The 23985-nt window shown below is 36.4% G+C and overlaps 1 protein-coding gene across 1 annotated transcript; it reads left to right on the plus strand.

Annotated features, from left to right (window-relative positions):
* Positions 1 to 1032: 1032 nt before the first annotated feature.
* LOC128526651 (immunoglobulin-like and fibronectin type III domain-containing protein 1) lies at positions 1033 to 23925 on the plus strand. Its single transcript, XM_053498732.1, has 24 exons — positions 1033 to 1121; positions 3929 to 3984; positions 7541 to 7663; positions 8464 to 8603; positions 11721 to 11820; positions 11926 to 11949; positions 16574 to 16619; positions 16747 to 16936; positions 17096 to 17209; positions 17314 to 17482; positions 17576 to 17848; positions 17941 to 18510; positions 18643 to 18767; positions 18958 to 19099; positions 19216 to 19509; positions 19608 to 19904; positions 20111 to 20290; positions 20437 to 20565; positions 20675 to 20983; positions 21071 to 21156; positions 21356 to 21548; positions 21749 to 22042; positions 22863 to 23189; positions 23310 to 23925. Exons 2-24 carry the CDS (start codon positions 3972 to 3974, stop codon positions 23312 to 23314), a joined length of 4143 nt encoding a protein of 1380 aa, XP_053354707.1. The 5' UTR covers positions 1033 to 1121; positions 3929 to 3971; the 3' UTR covers positions 23315 to 23925.
* The last annotated feature ends 60 nt before the right edge of the window (positions 23926 to 23985 follow it).

Raw genomic sequence — 23985 nt, forward strand, 5'->3', positions numbered from 1 at the left:
GACACTTATATTTTATTGTCGTGCCATGCTAAAAGGGGTTTTCACAAATAGGACACACAGGATGTTGAGGTTTTAAGAGAAAGCTGTCAGTGTAGCACCTGTTAATGTGAAATACAACCGTGTTACAGGAGGATTGCCAAAAACTGCCCATACTCATACTTTTCAAAATGAGCTTTGGGATTATTTCAACATTCAACATGTCTAAGCAGATTCCAAGCATTGTTTTTATAAGAGCTTTATATCCAACACATCTTGGGTGTGAGTGGAAAAATTCCTCACACTTAAAGGTGTTGTTTAAGATATCATTCAGTTGTCTTATAAACATGGACCACAATCGATCAAATTACATGACGTTATATGCTGTAAATGGGACATCTTATCCAGTGCTGTTGGAATCACAACAGTAAGAAACTGGATACAGCATGTTAATACATGACACAGAGATGAGGTTAGAGACCTCATAATACTGACAGTAAGGACTCGTAGAGCGTCCTTTTTACCAAGTTTATTCTGCACACTAGTTACTCTTATGTAAAGTGGACTTTTTAAGAAAATTTTATTACTGCCTTGACACTATTCATAATAATAATGAAAACACTAACATTATGGAATACCACATATAGAATCATGCAGTGGTCAATAAAAATAAAAACATGTATCAAAATACAAATTAAATCTGTTTTATATTTTAACACCCAGTGAGCTTTATGACAGAGAGTCATCTAGAATTTTTGGGAATTTTTCACTGTTTATACATTGTCTTTGAAACAGGTCTTTTTGCTAAAAAGTTGCTGCTTTTATAATATTACTTTGCTTGGCAATGTATGATATATATTTACCATCACAGGATGTGACCATATTCTATTTTATGATAAAAAAGGAAAAGGCATCAAATCGTCTTGAATTTTGATCTCATTCTTAAATATGAAATATGAACGGACCACATGCAGGACCCCCTCCTTAATGTGGGCCTCTCCCAAATAAAAGCCGTAACACTCTTGACAGCTGACTGACTTCACCACCTATGGAGTTGTGCATTTGACCTACCATTATTTCACTGTTGTAAGAGGACCGGTTACACTAAAATCCAGGAGTCAAAACTACAGTACAAAAATCTGAAGGTAAGCACAATAGTTCTTATATCTAACTTTGCATTTAGGATACTTCCCTGATGATCTCATCACATTTCCTGATCGATATCTTTACATATGCATCTTTCATGTGTTACATAAACTGGGTTGTCATGCAGATTTATATGAATGAATGACTTACTAATCGAAAAATAAATTGGGATATCTACCTACAACTGGAGAAACTGCGTACCTCTAGCAAAGGTGTAAAAAAAAAAAAAAAGGAAATCAGGGTGTAGATGTGTGTTTAATATTAAAATCAGTTTTTCCATGTTGTCTGTGTATTAACTTTTGATCAGTCTATTTATGTTAAGAACTAATACTGTATTCAAGTAGTTGAGATGTGATTCTCATCTCTGGGTTCATTTATCCACAAAAACAGTAGTTAAATAAACTACACCAATAAATCTATAAATGTTTTGTATGTTGGACAGTGTTTTCTTTCTTCCTTCCTTCCTTTCCTTCTTTCTTTCTTCCTTTATTCTTTAATGTATTTATTTATATTCCTGCTTTAGCAGAGCTGTCATGACAGCCAGCATGTCCCTCATAGCTTTACTAGGTATGTGACCTATCAAAAGCAGAGCCTAAATAGCTGCTGATGCATCAAGAAGGATCTCATAACTGTAGAATGCCATTAAAAGCTTTATCCTCAGTTTCATATTACTACACATGCAGCATAAATTAGATAAAATCCTAATATATCTTTATTAGAATTATTTACACTAAATCATTAAGGTCACAGCATAAAAGTTAGTCCTTAAAATGAATAAATAAAAAACTGGATGTATTTCTTTCTATATCTGCTTTAATGTCTGTTTTACAAAATAATTTCCCACAGAAGCTTTTTAAAACAAGTGGCATATAGTTTTAAAAGAATAAAAAAGGAAAAGACTTATTTAAAATAAATTAAGTATTTTATAATAAATTAAGGAGTAGCTCTTGAAATATTAAAAATAAAATAAAAATATTTCAACATCAGATTCCTGAAAAAGAAAGATGGCCTGGTTTATTATGTGAATAAGAGAGGTTAGATCACCATGTCCATGTGGATGTTGATTAAATTCAGCTCACTATTACCCTGCCGTCATGACTCAAGCATCTACAGTGGGGCAAAAAAGTGTTTAGTCAGCCACCAACTGTGCAAGTTCTCCCATCTTAAAGAGATGAGAGGCGCCTGTAATTTTCATCATACAGTAGGTATACCTCAACTATAAAAGACAAAATAAAAATAAAAAAATCCAGTAAATCACATTGTAGGATATTTAAAAAATTTATTTGCAAATTATGGTGGAAAATAAGTATTTGGTCAAAAACTAAATTTCATCTCAATACTTTGTTATATACCCTTTGTTGGCAATGACAGAGGTCAAATATTTTCTGTAAGTCTTGGTCAAAAGGCTGGTATTTTGGCTCATTCCATAATGCAGATCTCCTCTAGAGCAGTGATGTTTTGGGGCTGTTGCTGGGCAACATGGACTTTTAACTCCCACCAAAGATTTTCTATGGGGTTGAGATCTGGAGACTGGCTAGGGCACTCCAGGACCTTGAAATGCTTCCTACGAAGCCACTCCTTCAGTGCCCGAGCGGTGTGTTTGGGATCATTGTCATGCTGAAAGACTCAGCCACGTTTCATCTTCAATGCCCTTGCTGATGGAAGGAGGTTTTTTACTCAAAATCTCACAATACATGGCCCCATTCATTCTTTCCTTTACACGGATCAGTCATCCTGGTCCCTTTGCAGATAAACAGCCCCAAAGCATGATGTTTCCAGCCCCATGCTTCACAGTAGGTATGGTGTTCTTTGGATGCAACTCAGCATTATTTCTTCTCCAAACACGAAGTTCAGTTTTGGTTTCATCTGAGCATAAAGTATGACATTCTCCCAATCCCCCTCTGGATCATCCAAATGCTCTCTAGCAAACTGCAGACAGGCCTAGACACGTACTGGCTTAAGCAGAGGGACACGTCTGGCACTGCAGGATTTGAGTCTCTGGCGGCGCAGTGTGTTACTGATGGTAGCCTTTGTTACTTTGGTCCCAGCTCTCTGCAGGTCATTTACTAGGTCCCCCGTGTGGTTCTGGGATTTTTGCTCACAGTTCTTGTGATCATTTTGACCCGAAGGGGTGAGATCTTACGTTGAGCCCCAGATCGAGGGATATTATCAGTGGTCTTGTATGTCTTACATTTTCTAATAATTGCTCCCACAGTTGATTTCTTCACACCAAGTTGCTTACCGATTGCAGATTCAGTCTTCCCAGCCTGTTGCAGGTCTACAAATTTGTTTCTAGTGTCCTTTGACGACTCTTTGGTCTTGGCCATAGTGGAGTTTCGAGAGGAGGGCAGAGTAGCCTCTTAAAGAAGTTACAGGTCTGTGAGAGCCAGAAATCTTGCTTGTTTGTAGGTGAAATTTTTCACCATAATTTGCTAATAAATTCTTCAAAAATCCCACAATGTGATTTTCTGGAAAAAAAAAATCTTATTTTGTCTCTCATAGTTGAGGTATACCTATGATGAAAATGACAGACCTCTCTCATCTTTTTAAGTGGGAGAACTTGCACAATTGGTGGCTGACAAAATACTTTTTTGCCCCACTGTAACTCAGAGACACTGAAGGTCCAACTGAATATTGCAATAATAATAACTACATTTGTTATTATTTATAATGCAAATGCATGCCTAAATGGAAATATCATTTTATAAAGGAAATATTTGGGAAGAAAATGTGTATGAATGCTTGCTTAAATAAATACTTAAGTAAATATTATTATGGAGTACTTTGTCAATCTTTTTTCTTTCAGAGCCAAGCCAACTTGTTAAACAATTAAAAAACAGATTTTAGAGATGTCTACTGGAGGTAAGTCTTTTTTTTTTTCTTTTTTCTTATTTAGCACTATGTAACTGACAGCAAACTAGGACAGACCAACCCCGGGACCTATTATCTTGCACATTTGAATATTTTCCCTCTCTAAAACAAGCACTCTAAATCAGGAAAGACCATTAATTATATCATAAGTTGAATCGGGTGCATTGGGAGCCCCTACTAGTGACCTACTGCAGTCTATAATAGCACTCAGTATAAGACTGAAGGACAGAATTAAGGATTGGGAGTAGATTGGGATCCTTGACTGTGCATCAGCACAACTACTACTAGCTCAGATAAAAATGAACTAAATAAATAAATTTTGTTTTGTTTAATCATTTCTGTCAATTTTAAAAGTTTTTTTTCTTTTCTATTCTTTTAATTGTTTAGTATTCAGGTTAGAATGTTTAGCTGACCCGTCAAAATAAGAAAATTATCTGTCTCTTGCATTGTACCTTTCCCTCAAAGACTGTAAACTTTAGAATGCCATTAAAACATCTATTAAACCTGATATAACCTCAAGTAAAGGTTTTAATATATCCTTATTGGCATCTAAAATAGATTTTATCTGAAAAAATTGGAGAATGTGCTAAAATGGTTGACAGAAAAACCTGACAAATAAGGGGCACCATCCTGGAGATTATTTAATGAAGGGCGCTAACTGGATAAGCCTGGACCATGTTAGACTAAACTTTATTGAGTATGCTCAACAAATGCTCCACTGTAGTGCATACTGAAAAATTTGAATATGTGGTCAACCCTGGTGCTGGACATAATAAATAGATTAAAATTGTTGTTTCACTACAATTTGGTGTCCTTCGCTCTTTTTCTTTTAAGATTATGTAAATGAACTCAATTTAATTAAAAAACACATCCTACATTACCCTTACCTATTTGCTTTATATGGTGTTGGGTTAATTTTGACCTAAAGGTAATAGATATGGCAAACAGTCAAAACAGAGAGGTGTTGGTGATTAAACACACACACACACACACACACACACACACACATGCAAAACATACCTGAGTTTTTGTCCTCACCAGTCTGCAGTTGGAAAATTCTATACATTCTACATTCTATCACTATCTCACATACAAATTGAAAGGAGAGGTTAAAACCCCTCTAACGGAGTGGTTTTAAGACTTGCATTGGTACAGTAGGCATTGGTGGCTCAGTGGTAGGCTTCCCCAACCAATGCCCCATACCTAGCCACTGGGGTTGCGGGGTACCATTGGTAACAGTTACAAGCCCAGGTAAAAAAAAAGGAAGGGTTGCATCAGGAAGAGCACCCAGCATAAAACCTGTGTGCAAATAAAATGTGCTGATTAGATGATCCTCTTTGGTGACCCTTAATGGAGGAAATCGAAAAGAACAGCACTAGCACTTGTCAGAGTAGCAGGCAACATGGCTAAAGAGCGTCTGTACAAGCCTTTGGATAATATTTGTGAAACAAAATGGGGGGGATGTATCAGAATGGGTGAATAATGTTGAATAAAATTCTAAATATGAGTGGAATCTTCGAGATTCAAAGCACAGACCCAGAGACAGTCAAAGAAGACTGCCAGAGGAGTCAATCCACAACCACAGCAGTGACCTGTAGGATCATTTGTGTCCAGTAAGGGTCAGATTCAGTGATGACAATCTCCAATGAATGAACCACTTTGCTCTAATTGGAATATAATGCTAATGGTACCTGGGGCCCAAAAGTTGACAGTGAATCATGTCCAGGGCATAAAATCATCAACTGAGCTATTGATTACTAATTTCCCAATTCAGGAAATTATTCTGGAGATGATCAACCTGAGATGAGAGAAGAAACATTTTTACTGTGGCACTGGAAAGAAATGGATAACATAGTTTCATGCCTACATTGGGGTGTGAAAATATGATTTACTTATTTTTGTATTGCTTCAAAATAACAGCTACGGATTTTAAAATTATAAACATTCTATTTTACCCAGGAAACAATACAAAACAGTACACAATTTGAACATAGCATGCACAACAGAAAATACAATAATTAATCACAATGCACAAATTTTATTGTTCAAATTCACTTAATTATGTAACTTCTGAAAGTAATTATTTGGACTAAATAAATTTTTTTGCAAGGTTCATAATAAAGCAGGAAACTACATACTTTTACACAGATTGAACTAGTCCATTACGTGAATTCCAAATGAAATTCCAGCTGATTCTTATAAAACAACATAATATATACTTAAGCGAATGGTACCTAGCAGCCTCAGATGACTGCTGAACTAAGGAAACTAGGTGTTTACAATCCAACACTACTGTAGCTAGAGCTGATATAATTACTAACTAGAGATGCATTTCTGCAAGTAAAGGTGAAGTGTGATTGGGCAACAACAGCAGAGGACGCTGTAGTTACTTTTCTCTTTTTCTAAGGCGAAAACAGCTTCTATACATTTCAGAATTAAACCTCGTCCACTTGTGAAGAAGGTTCCAACACTATCCACTAAACTACTTGTATTACTACACTATGTGACATAAAATATTTTTTTAATAACAGACAGATACAGCCTCACACCTTATAATTAACATGCATGTAGCTATGCAAGTACACTATTGTTTTATTCTTCATTAGTTTGATCTATTTGTTTTTTTCCTAAACCTTAACTGAAAGATTGCAGCCGAACCTGGCAGTCTAAAGTCTGTAGATCATTATTACAGCCAGTGACTTTGACAGATTAATTATGTACCTTGCAAGTTTACCCAGAAATTAAAGTACCTTATTTTTACCAAATGCATGCATATATACATATATACATGCACCTAATTTTAATAATGCATTGTATTTTTTGTGTCTATAGGATTTTAATGTATTTATTTTCAGTGTTAGTTTTTTATGTAATACTTTCACACTACACCTTTCACACTTAACAGAGCTGCAATAAATTTCTCTCACTACAGTTTCTTTCTCAACAGGCATAGTTGTAACAAAAAAAAAAAAAAAAAAAATTAAGTTGCCTCCAGCAACTAAATATTGACTTTTATATCTACGTCTGTGTTTATGTGCACCCATTGCCACACTTTCTGTTGAAGATGCTTTGCTTTGGGTTAAGAAGGGGGGAAAAATAACCTTTCTTTCCTTTTCCCTTTTTTTTTTAACTGTTAATTAAATAGTTAAAACCAGATACTCTATGAATCATCCATGTATGTAAGAAGAGTTAACCGTGAAGAAAAACAGTGAGCATGCTTGAATAAACTTATGAATATCTTTATTTGTTGAGCATGTTAAAATATAGGTAAACATATTTAATTTAGTAAATCATTTACTGCTATTAGTTAGAAGTTAATGTTAATTAACTGTGATATTAAAATGATTTGTATCCTGTGAGTGTGGATTAACCATAACTCTAGCAATTTACTGCCTCCTTGTGGCTGACAAATTATAATTTACATTTTCAAATATAATAATTTTAATTAGAATGCAGACGCCTAACGCATATTACTAACACAAATTCTTTTTGAATGCTTATTACTTTTCTATATGTAGATTCTTAATAGCTTTTTTTATGTTAACAGTGGCAATCAAGAAAAGATCCAGAATACCTGGTGTTATTATCACACAATATGTTGAACAAATACCACCTGGAAAAAGTACCCCAGATTTCACCAGGAAACCCATGGCTATAAACATTCAAGCAGGTATTGATACATTTTTTTTTATAGAATTAAGTACAACAGATCTGCTTTATCTTACCTCTATAATAATAATAATAACAATAAATAATAATTTTGGCAATTAATAGTTATGTTTGCAGTATGAGGCAACACGGTGGTGTAGTGGTTAGCACTGTTGCCTTTCAGAGTCCAGGTTTGATTCCCAGCCAGGTTAAATTTTCATCTCTGTGTGCATGGAATTTGCATGTTCTCCCCGTGCTTGGTGGGTTTCTTCTGGGTACTCTGGTCTCCTCATGCAGATTAGGCCAATTGGCATTACCAAATTGCCTGTTGTGTACCCTGCCTCATGCCCTAAGCCTCCTGGGATAGGCTCCAGGGCCACTGTGACCCTGAATACAGGATAAAGTGGTATAGATAATGAGTGAGAGTGAAACGAGTGAGTTTACAGTATGACACTGGACAAACTCATTAATATTTACTAGCAGACAAATTCCCTGATTTACATTTGATTTAAACAAAAAAAACTGCGGTTTTATCAACCATCAATATCATGAAAGATTAAAATGATTTAAAAACTAATGGCTGGGTAAAAAATTTACTGGTTAAAAAGTGTTTCATCGGTTGAGGGAAACAAAGAAATGTGGGTCTGGATTATATTGATTTTTTACTATGTATAATTTTATTATAAGTAATTTATAACAAATTAGCAAAGATATGAAACAATGACTGCCTATAGTCCATGACTGTAGTAAACATTAGATATGTGGAGCCCAGCTTTGTTTTTAACTAAAACACCGCTATGATATAACTTTTCCTGATTGCAGGTAAATCAGCCACTTTCAAAGCATTGGTGACTGGAGAGCCAAAACCCACCATCACATGGGCACGTAACAAGGGAGAAATTTCTGATCCAGTAAAATACAATACTAAATATGATAAAGAGACTGGACTATACTTATTGCAGGTAAAATGTTATTCATTCATTCACATTAGAAAATGCTTTTTCCTACAGCCTGTTCTGGGAACGATGGGGTGTGATAAACAATCACAATCACGTCAATAAGCTCTGATTTCCAAAATATTTAGAAAGATGGAGAAAACCTCCAGGAAACACCCATGGGCAGGTGAAACTGCATAGAAAGTAACTTGGAACTTGAGTCTGTAAGACTGCAAAGCTACTCATTGAACCACCATGATACTGTAGTGATTTGCTGACATGCTAGTGGACAGAAAACAGACTCATATAATGAGTAGCAATAATTATGTGAAAAAATTGAAAAAAAGAGGGAAAGTAATGCACTGGTTCTCGGTGCTGGTTGAGTTGTAGTTGCAGCCCTGCAAGGGCCAGTGAAGTTGAGACAACTCTCTTTTCAAATCTCACTGTGCTAATGGAGAGACAGAATTGCACAAGAGAGTGATGGAGGTTACCTACACTACTGCAGCACCTCCCACAACAAATTACACATGGTCATAGGCAGTGTTGGGGGACGTTACTTTTTCAAGTAACTAATTACATTACAAAATTACTGTCATTAAAAAGTAATCAGTTACATTACAGCGTTACTTTCTGATTAAAGTAACTAGTCAGAGTACTTTTCCATTGCAGGAAATGGAAACTCCTCATGCATGTTGTTTTAGTCAGAGATGTTTTGGTTTATTTGCGCATCCCGGTGGATCACGCAGTGCGGACCAACTTGAGCGACGCTGCTCGAATCACAAACCTGCGTTTGCCCCACTGGGCAGCAATGCGCGATCCTGCTGTGGTTTAGAGTGCACAAAGTGGAAGCTGTTTTCTCATGCTTAGGCTATAAGGACTTTGGCAGACATTATGAAGTTGAACTAATTAAATTTATTATGTTTATTTATCCTTTATGAAAATGCAGTGTTCGGTGGTAACTTATTTAAAATGTCAGGACTGTTTAAAATCGTTTCCACTATGTGCCTTGCCATGTCTGGTTTGTATGTGCACATCACAGCGGGGTAAAATGTAAATTTATGGTGAGTGGAGTCTATTTCTATCAGAGTGGCCCAGGAGGGCTAAATCGGGTGCCGAAGTGTCATCCCACTTTTTATATGTTTGGCTTCCCATAGGTTTCCATCTTTTCGCGCGTCGGTCCTCGCGTAGTCAAACCGCATAGGTGAGATAGGGGTATAACAGCAGGAATAACAGCGGGGGGTGGGTTAGCAGGGTGGGGCTTGTAGGACGACTTTCACACACACACACACACACACACACACACACACACTTTTTTTTTTTTAAAGTAACTAAATAACTGATAGATTACTTGTTACATTAAAAAAGTAATCCAAGTACTCTAATGAGTTACTTTGTAACGTGTTACACCCAACACTGGTCATAGGCTTTCTCCAAATTGACAAAGGTGTGTATACAGTATTAACACAGTCTTATGTCCCTATAAAGCTGTACAACAGGTAAAGTGGTTCAATGTTCCTAGATGTGAACGGAACCCAGATGCTTGCTCCTAAATTCTACCCTTAAATATGTTATCAAGTAATATTGAAAGGCATCCTTCTTTAACTTGATGGCTTTCAACACCTCTAGTATCTCTTAGCTACAGCAGCTTTCTATATGATTAAGTAGTGGTCCATTTACTGTAGATTGCACTTAGAATGCTCTTACTCCGTAATGGAGGAAATAATTAAAATTTAATTAATCTCAATCTCTCTGAAGCTTCTTCCATTCTCTTCTAAGCAAACCACAGGGCTCTCCTGGACTTACCACTGGCTCAGAGTTCAAAAGTAAGATGTACACTTACAAGCAACAAGTTTGTTATTAACAATGTGTGGCTTGGACACAAGACCTATAATAATTCCACAGCCTCCATTCCTCTCAGCTGGTGGAACTCTGTAGTTTTTTACGAAAACCCTTATGTTTTTGGATGGGAAGCTTGCAATTTCTAATCCATACCTTTCCATCTTACATGTTAACTGAAGCTTATTACCTACCAGTGAAGTGTCATTTCACATTTCCAAAGATATGTTCCATTCTAAGGGTCTGGCCATCTAAGTCTGTTAATTACATGCCTGCTGCCTCACTTTCATTGCACCTGACCCCAACTCTACATCAAATAAAGTCTCCATGTTTCCATTTCAGGCTGAACTCACCTGGATTACATGAGTGGCCCGAGCACCAGGCACTCACCTAGTTTTATACTATACAGTATATAGACAAATGTACCAAGAATCTTCTTTTCAGTATGATTCAGTGGCATTCAAACTTCACCAATATCACTGGGCTAATCAAGGCCACAATATAGGTCTAATAGTGCTGTACCACTACTGATCTTTAAAATAGTTTTAATTTGTCTGTGGGCTTCTTCAACTTTGTTGTTGTGTGTTGCACAAAAATTTATCTCAACCTAAATAGATAGTTATGTACAATTGAAGGACATTTTGGGTCTTTGGGTCTTTTCTTCTGGAACAATTCACTTACAGTACCAGTGTACAGCATATCAGCAATGCCAAGTATAGTGAAAATGGGTTTGTTTTTAACTCAATGTTTGTATTAATGCTAATACTTGGCAGTAATTATTGAAACAGTCCACACTCATTTATGCCAACTAAGACACTGTGCCAGGACCTGCAATAAGTTGCAATCAGTAAAAGAATCAATCAATGGAGAATCAATGAACAAAATTTTATTCACCTCTTGTCGTCAAGCAAATGCTACAGCAATGTAATTTCCTTATAATTAAAAGCTCTGCTGAGGAAGGAAGTAGAGCCTTTGAAAAAACAGCTGTGTGCAGGTGACAGTTCTCAAGACAAAACATGATTGTAACAGGGAATTATTTTGAAAGTCAGTACTGAAGAGATAAAGAAATTGCCTTAAAGATCAATTTATCAATCGTACATAAGGCCCAGCCTCATATTAACTATAGTGTCCAAATATTCGAACAGTAGCTAAAAGACCATGACAACATACTCTAGGGATTCATTAATAAAACTAACAACATTTGTTTAAAACAGTAAGTAAATTCCTTTAAATAGACATATGCTTTGCAAAAAAAGAAATCTTTTAGTATATATTCAATTATACAGATTATGTTAATGTTCATGACAGATTTTAAATGTAACAGCTGATGAAGCAGATGTATACAAATGTTTTGCTACAAACACATTTGGAAAAGCTGTTTGTACAGCAACGCTTAAGGTTATCCAAGGTAAGACATAATTTACACTTAAAGATATAGAAATAATAATAATAATAATAATAATAATAATAATAAGTGTCCTTTTATCCCAGCTTTAATTATTTTCTTTTTCAGATGACATCCGGAAAAACAGGCCAGGTATGTACTGTATGTATAAGAATATTCTCCATACATAAAGCTTTAATATAGCAATGGTTATAAATTTTACTTTGTTAATTAATGATCTCTTTTAAAATCAAGTTTCAGGATTAAATAACATGAAAATCCACTCTAAAAATCCCTGCAATATACTATAATAAACCTCTGACAACTTCAGTGGAACCTTGGATTACCAGCATAATTAATAATTAAGAAATAATGGAAACTCAAATTATTCATTCCACAGCCCCAAAAAAATAAATACATAAAAATAATTAACACAAAATATTAAGTAAAAATAAAACAAATTAACCAGCACTTTACCTTTAAAAAAAGTCAAAATAAATCCAGATAGATTTTCCTGTGTTTCTGTTTATGCGCGCAGGGGCTCTGTGTGTGTGTGTGTGTGAGTGTGAAGCCCCTCCCATCCCGAGAGAGAGTGTGTGAACCAGCACGGTGTCAAATTATGCTCGCGCCCACACATAAGAGAGGCTGAGGGAGAAAATGGATTTTTAACCTTCTAATGACACTTTCTTACACAGTAAACCTTTCTCCTTCGGACTTCACATAAACACACATTAACAAAAAGTTAATGTGTTTTGTTAGAAAATTACCAAGGAACATCGCTAATGACACTCGTGTGAGCGCATACTAATGAAAACACTGCTGTGAAGTAAAACAAACAAACAAATGAACCTGGATTTTAACTTTAAAAAGAATCGCGACAAAGCAGTCTTTCTGTGAGGAGCAAAGTGTGTGTTTGTGTATGTGTGAAGCAGAGACAGGGGCTTCACACACACAAACAAACACACACACACACAATAAAGACGAGAGAGAAAGAGAAAAAGTGTGTGTGACCCGGCACGGTGTTAAATTACACGCGCACACACATAAGAGAGAACTGAGGCTGAGAGAGAACATGGATTTTTAACCTTCTAATGAGACTTTCTTTTGCTTTACACGCGCGCACACACGTGTGTTATAAGAAACAGTACACATGCGCTGTACACACGCGCTTACAAACACAGAATAAAATATGTTTTACACGCACACGTGGTCACAGTGTTATAGTAAACAGTACACCTGTGCACGGATGTTGATTATACCCGAGAGAGACAAGCACTAAGACCCAGCAGGGGAGACGATTATTCACAATTCCGCAGCACATGAGAGAGAAAAATAGTTGGCTCAGTTGTGATCACGTGACGCTCGGTGGCAAAAAAAGAAGCGCATGTGTGATACATAATACTCCGTACTCCCAAACCAAGACTTGCTCGTTTTTCAAGTCAAAATTTATTAAAAATCTTTGCTCGTCTTGCTAAACACTCGCAAACTGCGTTACTCGCAATCCGAGGTTCCATTGTATCAATATTGTCAGAGGTGTGCTGTTATGAAAATCAGTGAATACATTTTAGCCATTCAGGGTCAAATTTAAGAGGCCTGCAATACACTGCCTGTTTACAGCATTTAAGGGTATTTAGTAGTTTACATTATACAGAATGACTTAAAGAAGTGTATTGCAGTCTTTAAAATATTTCTTATGATAGTTCACTAGGTTAGGCCATCAAGCTAAAATCCTGTTAAGCAGAATTAGTGCAGCATGACAAGAAAACATTCAGGATAAGGGATTCTTTCAATAGAACTTTCAATTTAAGTGGTAAGTCTTTGTTTAAAGACAGCCCATGTTTGGACAGCAAAATAAAGTTCATTCCACTACCAGAGGACCAGAACAGAAATTTGTGGTGTCCAGTCAACTCATGCTGGAACCCTGAAGGGAGCATTTGTGGCCAATCATTATTGTTTCAAATCTTCAGAGGGCAGCTACAGGAAGCCAGTGTAGAGGAGGAAGCAAGAGCGTGTGAGAGAACTTGAGGAGATTGTTGAGTCTGATATGTATAAGCACCTTACGTAAATGTTCAGCAGATATAAAGAGAGAAGAACGGAACTAACTTGTTTTGCAGATAAGCAACTACATTAAATTTACCTACAGTACTGTCATGTCATGTCATGTGTTCAGCCACCCTTCCTTTCTTCATATTTTACTTCTAAAGAACCAGACTTTCTTGTCATTTTTAATGTAGTCCTAGAAAAAAAATTTGTTCTCCATGCCTCCTGGATGATTATTTTAACTCTCAGTTCAGTCCCTGTACCTGACCAGTTTCAGTGACGTATGATTCATTTAAGCATGAAAACATTAGGCATCTTACCTAAGGCATAAACAGGGAAAACCTGGTGCAGGTGATGACAGACAATTCGGTCAGTGAACTGAATGCTGAGTGGTTGGACTAGACAAGAGGGGAAATTAAGTTGCTGCTTAGGCTGTTACATAAACAACTAATTTTTAAATTGTATCTTAAGACACTTTGCAATCTGTCACAGTAAAACCTTTGCCCCCATATAGGGGTGGTTTGAGACTTGTTTATGCAGAAAATTATATATAAAAATAGTGTGTGAATTTCTAATTAAATACAAATTATGTAATTGTTTCAAAAGACTATTATATAAGATTTTTTTTATTACTAATAAAAGAGTAATAAAACATGTCAGGATAAGCAGATACAATAAAATAACCAACTGTAGGTCACAGCACACTAACCCTCTTTGTTGCTTATTTTCCTATAAAACCATGGCTTGTCCTGGTATTTTTTACCTAGGACATATGTCCACTATCTTTACATTTCATGCAGACATCCTGTTGAATTTAATCATTGAGAATACATTTTACAATTATGAAAAAAGCATTTAACAGTCACTCTCATCCAAAAAAAAATTAATAACTGCTTAGACATCATCAAAGAAAACATACTGTACAACCCTGACATCATGCCTATGGTAGCCTGGGACAATACCCTCAAAGTCTTAGGTCAATCCCTCCAGTGCCAAGGCTGTGACATGGGTCTGGGTGGGACTTGGAATGGGGCCTGTGGCAGACCTGGGCATGAACACAGGGCTCATTTGCCCAGGGAATTGTTTGTGGGAATTAGAGAAGAGCACAGTACCAACACAAAGTCAACAGGTGGTGTAGGGCATATTTTTGGCAGATCAGGGTGTAAATCAGTATGATATGGTATGATTCAGGCCCGGCATGACATGTGCTTTTGAGTCAGTTTAGCATAATTCTGGGTTCTCAGACTATGACTTAGGCAGAGCAAAACAGGAATCAGGTAAACAGGGCTAACAGGAAACGGTTTTACACTCACAAAAATCTCTGGCTATATCTCAGGCCTAACTGGAATAACATGGATTCGCTCAGGGCTAACATGGCCTATAGGACTTTGCTTTAGGCTAGCATGGCAAACAGGACTTAGATCAGGCCTAACAAGGCTAATAGGCCTTAGCTCAGGGCTAACAAGGTTAAAATGGCTTAGTTTAGGGCTAACAGCTAAGGTCATCAGTTCAATACAATTCGGGCCAAGGTTTTAATTTCATGTTTGTATTACAATTCAGATCTCTATATATGCAGTCATTGTAAGGATATAAAACAGTAACCAGCAGGAAGAATAAATGGTCTGCCATTTACTGCTGCTGGCTCTAGGCGAACATGGCAAACAAGATTTATTTTACAGCTAATCAGGACATAACATGATGTAATTCAAGCATAATAGCCTGTGCCGACCAGTTGCATTTTACTATGCCGTAAGGTTATAACATTTTAATTCCGTCATGTTAGAGAGGTGGGTGACACATGACATAATAGCAGATGTAGACTTTATTTAACATAAACAAAACAGTTCACCCACACAGAAAAATAAACTAAACATGAATGAATGTAGTAAACCAAACAGAACAGTAACAAATTGATTACAAAAGAAAAGCTGCAAGACCAGATACTAAATAATATGACTGATAGTGATGAATTCCTGCTCTATGAGCCAGAACGTTTATGTGAATGATGAGTGCCAGCTCATGTCAGGGACCTGATTTTCTTTTTCGATGTCTTTTTATTTTTATTTTTCTAATACACCACAGGTTGATTTTTTTTTTTTTACCACAATGGTCAGCCATAAGCACACCATAAAGTGGCTGAATATTTTCTATTCAGTGTTATTTTATTTTATAATTTAATAATGTTGGATGCTGGATAAATGTGCTCAAGTGTGTACAAATACATTAAATAAATTAAGTGTTAAAGGTGCATACATTTCCAATCACAGGTCAAAACATTACTAATGTCAGCTGAATTATGAAAGGCAGGAGTAGCACTAAATGAAGAGCCGTTCGGGAAGGGAAGGTTCTTGTTGCTTAATTTAGCCAAATAAATTCCTCTCACTAATAGTTAAACTTAAATCACACATAAAACTAAAACTGTAAAGGCTGGGACCAATAGCAACAACTAAAAGTCCTTAAAAAAAAACAAAAAAACAACAACAATAATAACAACAGCAAAAACGAAAACATAACACTAGGGTGCAATTCACTGCCAAATGCACAATGTAGTCATTCAAAACTAAATTTGCAACATTTAGTATAAGCTTAAATTAAATTAAAAGATAATGGCATATTTTTTAGACTAGAAATTAAATGGCTCATGGTCAAACAGATATGGTTTATTTATCATTGATTTACTTGTTTTGTGTGTGTGTGTGTGTGTGTACGTGTGTGCGTGTGCGTGTGTTTAATTCAGGACAAAATGAACCTGAAGACTTTAGAAAAATGCTGAAGAAAACAGTGTAAAGTATCACAATCAAATAGTTAAAGGATCTACATTTTTTTTTACAGTTTTTAAAATTAATATGTATGAATAGAAAGCCGCTTTTAAAATTTTTGGTATCAAATATCTTTACCACTTTTGCACAGAGTTGTGAAAAAGGCTAAAGCAAAACCCATGAAAGAGGGTGAGGTGGACCCAAAGTTTTGGGAGGTATTATTGAGTGCTCAGAAGAAAGACTATGAGCGCATTTGTCGTGACTTTGGGATTACTGACTACCGATGGATGCTAAAAAGACTTAACCAGATGAAAAAGGAAAGAGAGGACGCACAGTCGAAGGTATGAACACCTTCACACTGTTGCAGTCAAAGATGAATTTAAAGTGTTTACCATGTATTTTTATTATTTTTTACTATTTTTTTCATTTAGCTAGATTTGTTTAGTTGCAAAGCTTATACACTGTACTTTATTTACCACTGTTGTCTTTATTTTTCCCAGTATGTTGAAAAGGTTGAAAATATGAAACCAATATTGCTCAAACCAAATAGAAAAGCTCAATTTGAACTTGAAATGAAGCTCAAGAATCCCAATAGCAAAATTTATCTTTACAAGGTGAGAGACACAAGTGCAACTGCAGTGATATTTCTATATGTAGATATTACTATAAAATAACTCCACTTAGGTGGACACTATCTAATTAAACTTATTCTTTCCAGGATGGTGATTTAATTGACTATGGTGATGGCACTAAAGGTTCTTTTAAATACAATCTGAAAAAAGTCGGCGATAAATACACATTTACCATTAATGATGTTGACCCAGAAGATGCAGGCCTATATCAACTGAATGTGGAAGATTCAAACATGTTTTCAACTGAATTGGAGAGTAAGACTAAATTTAAAATTCAAAACGTCTAGAGTGCATCCAAAGTTTGCACTGTAGCAGCACAACCAACTTTGCTTCCATCTTTTTTCACAGTTGCAGATGTTGAATTTGATAGCAGTCTGGAGGATGTCTCTGTGATCAAAGGCAAAGATGCTTCATTTGAATGCGCATTATCTGATCCTGTGTCAACACTTACCTGGTATGCCAATGATGCATTCATTGAGCCGGGGGATAAATACGATATAACTGTTTCAGAAGATATGCTTACTCACCGATTAGTAGTAAAGGACTGTGAACCAGTAGACAGTGGTACTTACACAGTTATTGCTGGAATTAATTCATCCAAAGCAGCTTTGAGTGTGGAAGGTAAAAGTTTTTTTTTTTTTTAATAGTGCCATTGGTTTAAAATAAATATGTAATTCTACATATTTTCCATTTATTATGCTTTCTTTATATAGAAGACCCAAATGCCCTTCGGAAAGACCAGAGAGGTACAGATAATGCTAAAAAGTTGGGTAAAGAGCAGGCCTGGAAGCTGCATGGCACAACAGCCAAAACAGACAGAGGACCTAGTGATGGATCTAGCATGGGAGATGGGACTGAAAAACATGGAATTATGGGAGGTGGAAGTGGGCAAGGGGGAAAGGGAAAAGGTGACTTAAAAAAAGATGGGCTGGGGAAAAATGGACTTCTAGGGGATGGTTCAGACAAAGGTGGATCAATAAAGGCTGACTTATCTGGTATCGGGCTGGAAAAAGATATATCTGGAAAAGATGAACTGTCAGTTGGTAGATCATTTGGTGGATCAGAAAAAGGTGGATCTGGAAAAGATGGACTATCAGGTGATGGATCTGGAAAAGATGGACTATCAGGTGATGAATTAGGAAAAGATGGAGTAAGTGGATTACAGGAAGATAGCAGAAGTGGGGATGGAGCAGGTGGTGTCATGACGGATGGGGATGGAACTGGAGACATGAAACATAAAAAGCACCTAAGAAGTGGTCAGTTGGTCCCTGACACAAAGAAAGGTATGTTTAAGATCTGGTCTTAATAAACAGAAATGAATGGTTTATACCATAGTAGTAATCCAAAAATTAATATGACCATTATGCAATAAATAGCAACAGTCAACCTTGTTTCCTCTGTTTTTTTGTTTTCAGAACCAGAGGTCCACTTTCTTAGTGGACTATCTAATACTGCTGCCAATATTGGAGAGACAGCAGAATTATCTTGCACACTCAGCAGTAAAGATTCTGTTGGAATTTGGTACAAAGATGGTCAAAAGGTAGTCCATTCTAACAGCCAAATTTTTATAAAGACACAGCAACATTTGGACATAATGTGTACCCTTTGGTACTCTGTCTTTACGAAACTAATTTAATCCATTTTTAATCTGTTTTTCTTAAAACAGTACAATAAATGTTTTAAAAAAACATTTCCCATGTACTTTATTTTCATTATGTTTTGTGGGTTAGTTAGAGTCTATGAACGGAATTACTATTTCCAAGGAAGGTGGCATTCACAAAATAAAAATAAGGAATTGTGAGGAGGGCAATGCAGGCGTGTATAGGTTTGAAGCAGAAGGACGTAAATCAGAGGCCTCATTAATTATTCAAGGTAAAAACGTCAGATAATAATTTTCTTTTTTATTCCCCTTTGTAATCAGATCACTTAAACAACCAAAGTCTTTGTACAGAAGTTAACTTCTCTCTACCTTCTCCACTCATATTTAGATCCACCAAAAATTGATGCAGATGCCATGGCTAAGTTCTCAAAAGGTGTTGTTGTAAAAGCCGGTGAAAATGCCATTTTCAAGCTTCCATTCTCAGGAAAGGAACCAATCAGAGTGCAGTGGTTAAAAGATGAAATAGAGCTTTTGGAAGGCCCCGGTGTCAGGATTGAGAGTTCCAACACTCAGAGCCGACTACGTTTTAATAAATGTCAGCGTAAAAACACAGGCGAAGTCAAAATCAAACTTAAAAATGAATTTGCTACCACTGAGGCAACATCTAACCTTATTGTTCTTGGTATGTTGTTTTTTTTAACCAGCATTGTAAAATGTGGTTAAGATACCTAGAAAGTAATAAAAACCTTTTGATAATCTTTATATTTCTTGTTTGTTTAGACAAACCAACACCACCTCAAGGGCCTATAGATGTTGTAGAAAGTTCATTATCTGCTATTGAAATTAAATGGAGGCCTCCAAAAGATGATGGAGGCTGCCCTGTAACCAACTACATCCTGGAGCGACAGCAAGTGGGACGCAACACCTGGACTAAAATTGGAGAAATCCCTGGACAACCTAAGTACAGAGACACAAATATTGAGCGTGGCAGAAAGTACTGCTACAGGATCAGTGCCAAGAATTCAGAAGGGATTAGTGATATCATGGAAACTAATGATATTGCAGCTGGCACATTGGGTACATATTTAAATATGGAACCGTATAACCTTAACCAAACTAAGTGTAATCCATTGGGGTGTATCACAATGTTGTGTATCCATTGGTATTTAAAAAAATTTAAAATAAATAAATAATAAATAAAATTGCAGCAACATCAACATCTTATGTTGCTACTTGGATAAAGTTGATGCTTAACCATTTCATCCAACTGTCTGTTTCCCTAGCTTTCCCTGGTCAGCCTGCATGTCCTAAGGTGGTCAGTGCTTTTAAGGACTGCATTAAGCTAGCATGGGCCCTGCCAACCAACACCGGTGGGGGAAGTATTATAGGCTACAATCTGGAGAAACGCAAAAAGGGCAGTAACACCTGGAATCATGTGAACCCTCCAGATGAGCCGATTAGAGGTTTTTTGTCCACTACATGTCAAGATGTTCTTAAACATAACTTGTACTTATGTGCCATTAGTTGCTTAAAATCTTTCATAGTGATACAGATGTTACTAAGATTCAATACCCTAAGTCAAAAATGTTTACCTTTGTATTATTTTTAGAGAAAAAGTTTACAGTGACAGATGTGATGCAAGGAGTGGAGTATGAATTCAGAGTCATTGCAATTAACACGTGTGGTCCTGGAGAACCAAGTGGCCCCTCTGAAAGTGTATTTGCACGAGACCCCCAAAGTATGATGCAGCATATTATGACAATTAGATTGGTCATATTTCCTGTCTAGTAACAGATATAAATAACAGTCTAACTTTTCGATATTCGATGTGACTTTTCTTACCATAGAGCCGCCTGGGAAGGTTAGAGATCTCAAGGTAACTGACTCTAGTTACAACACTTTAAGCCTGGCTTGGACTAAACCAAATGTGGAGAATGGAATTGAAGATGAAGTAAAAGGATACTTTGTGGAAATCAGACCTACAGACCAGATTGAGTGGAGCCGCTGCAATACAAATGCCATTGTTCAGACTTCTTTCACTGTAACAGGTCTGAAACCCTTAAACTCCTACTGGGTAAGGGTTATTGCAACCAATGAAGGAGGAGAGGGACCTCCGAAAGTGTTTGACAACTACACTGTTGCCATGCCTCCACCTGGTAGGCACAAATATTGTTTTGTTGTTGCCTTTGTTTTTAAAAACATTTACCATAACTTAACATTTTCAATCTAACTTGCTTTTACAGTAAAACCAAAATTCACTGAACGAAAGATGAAAAATGTAATGGTTGTAAAAGCTGGAAACACAGTTCGGGCCTCCATACCTTTTGAGGTACTATAGTTTATAGACAGTCACTGACAATTGTTTAAAACTTGTAGAGATCCAGTGTAGCTTGACACCATACTGTATATTACTGATACATTTTGGTCTTTGTTAACAGGTTAACATACATTTAATAAAAATTATCTTTAAATGGGTGCATTATTGAATTATATTATTCAGGTTTTTTTATTGTCCTTTTTACTTGCAGGCTTCACCTTTACCAGACGTCATTTGGCTGAAGGATAATGTGCCTGTGGCTAAACATGTGACAATTACTAATTCTGAGAAAATTTCCCAGCTGCTAATTCCAACATCCGATCGATCAGACAGTGGCATTTACACTATCATTGTCAAAAATATGGTCGGCCAGGAAACGTTCGACATTGATATTAGAGTCACTGGTAATAAAAATAGTATCATAAGTGCCATATGATGTGCATGACTCCTTTACATTTTTCATTTAAAAATGTAGCCTTTATCAATGTTAAGCACTTCCAGCTCTAAATTGAAAGGGGTTCCGTTATTTCTGGTATTTATTACCTCCCAAGATTTAGGCTTGGATTTATTTAATAATAATACTGTATCATTAAAATATTCTCAGATGAGCCCAAACCTCCAGGAGAAGTTCAACTTGAGCAGAATGTTATGGGAACTTTAACCCTCACCTGGACTCCATCTCCTGATGAGAAAAGAGATGACCGGCTCCACTACATGGTGATGAAACGAGACTCTGTTAAACAGACCTGGGGGACAGTAGCAGACCATCTCTTTAACCACAAATTTACCATCGTTATTATAGAGGGTAGAGAGTATAAGTTCCGTGTATATGCTAAGAATGATATGGGGCTCTCTGAACCATCTGAGTCTGCAATATGGGGAGCTGTTAAAAAGAAAGGTTTGGACATACATAATTTCACAAAATATATTTTTCCACACCCTGTATTTTGTCTGTATAATATGAATGATATCTTAAACCAGTACTTCTTGTTTTATGAAATATAATTAGTACACTGATCAGATATAACATTAAAAATATTCACAATAAAACAACCTATATTTTGGGTTACCCTTGTGCCACCAGGGTGGCTATGGCCCCTTTGTGGCCCCACATCACCTCTTAGGGAATGATATGGTGTCTGGAAGCAGGACATTGCCGGCAAATTCTTTGGGTGCTGTGGTTTGTTGGGTGGGGCATTCACACACTGAACTTCTTTTTCCAGTGCATCCCATGGGTGTTTTACTGGATCATGATCTGGGGAGTTTGGGCTCTGTGCGCAGTAGGCTGTGGTGCATTGGATTTTTTGGTGCCTTTCTATCATGGTCGGCATTGACTTTTTGGTGATTTGTGCTGCATTGGCTTTTTATGTGGGATTGGACTTGACATGCTGGCTTTTTTAACCCTGTGGCCATGGGTGCGTCTTGGTGTTTCGTGGTCATGTCACCAGTTTACTGGTATTTAATTGATACTCCATGATATTTAAATCACCTGGTGATCGTGTTAATGTTATAGCTGATCAATGTATGTTAGCCACCAACCAGAAAGTTTTAAAAGCTATACTGCATCTGATTTAGCACTTGCTTTCACAAACCAGTTTAGATTAATAAAATGACCTATCAACAGTGCCAGAGATTAATTTATAGACCATGAACGATGCATTTTGTGTCTTTCCAGATAATTGGAATCATGTACTAAATGCTGTTATTCTTCTCTCAAGGTAAATTAATAATAAACCCACCAGAACCAAAGAAACGGAACTTCCAGGCAGCTCCCAAATTCACGGTGCCTTTGAAACTACATATAGCTCCAAAGGGCTACGAATGCTACATGAGTTGTGCTGTAAGTGGCAATCCCACCCCTCATGTTACCTGGTATCACAATGATGTTAATATCAACACAAATATCAATTACTACATCTCCAACACATGTGGAGTCTGCTCCCTGCTCATCCTATTGGTGGGCCCCAAAGACACAGGAGAGTACAAAGTTGTGGCAGAGAACTCTCTGGGCCATGCTGAGAGTTCTACCAAGCTGACAGTAAGAGGTGTGCATTTGGATTGAAACAGAACAGAAGGATATTTAAAACAAAGTTTATTTTATTGATTATTGTGTCAAGTGGGCGGTGACCAAACTAAGTAATATGTCCATTTTTTTCTTTCCCCAGAATGAAAGAAACTACCTATAGCAAAGTGGAAAAACAAAAGCTAGAGAACCTGGATCAAAGCAAGCTATATGCTATATTATTAACACATTACTCCTTTTTTTGTGGAAAAAATGGGGAAAACTGCGTGTGTCGAAATGAATGTGTGCTTTAAGTATTGAAATTAGCTATGTCTTTTTAGTGAATTACTCAACAATAGGATACACATTAAAACAAACTGACATTACACGAAATTGGAATAATCAGCTTATTTTGATTTGCATGGTAAATGACAATATCTCAATCAGCCTTAAAAATACATTATTTTGAATTTTTTGAACGGTTTATTTTATTATTTTGAATGCCACTATCTTATTTTATTTCAAACCAAAACATTTCAATAAATTTAAAAGTAAAATCTCCAACAACAATCTTATTGTGCCTTGCAGCATTATGAAATAAAATATGAAAACAACATTTATAAATAATTTTTTTTTGTGATTGTGATAATTCGCTTCATATTATACTGTATAGTGGTGTTACTGCCTTTCAGTTGCAGGTTTGATCCTGAGCTTTGGTTTCTGTCTGTGCAGAGTTTGGCATGTTCTCCCTGCCTGCATGTTTCTGTAAAAATACAATAAAAAATATACTGCTGTCAATCAACAACAGTGTGGTATAATTATGATAAATGTATATCAGC

The sequence above is a fragment of the Clarias gariepinus genome, chromosome 6 (genome assembly GCF_024256425.1).
Source record: "Clarias gariepinus isolate MV-2021 ecotype Netherlands chromosome 6, CGAR_prim_01v2, whole genome shotgun sequence".
Taxonomy (NCBI): domain Eukaryota; kingdom Metazoa; phylum Chordata; class Actinopteri; order Siluriformes; family Clariidae; genus Clarias; species Clarias gariepinus.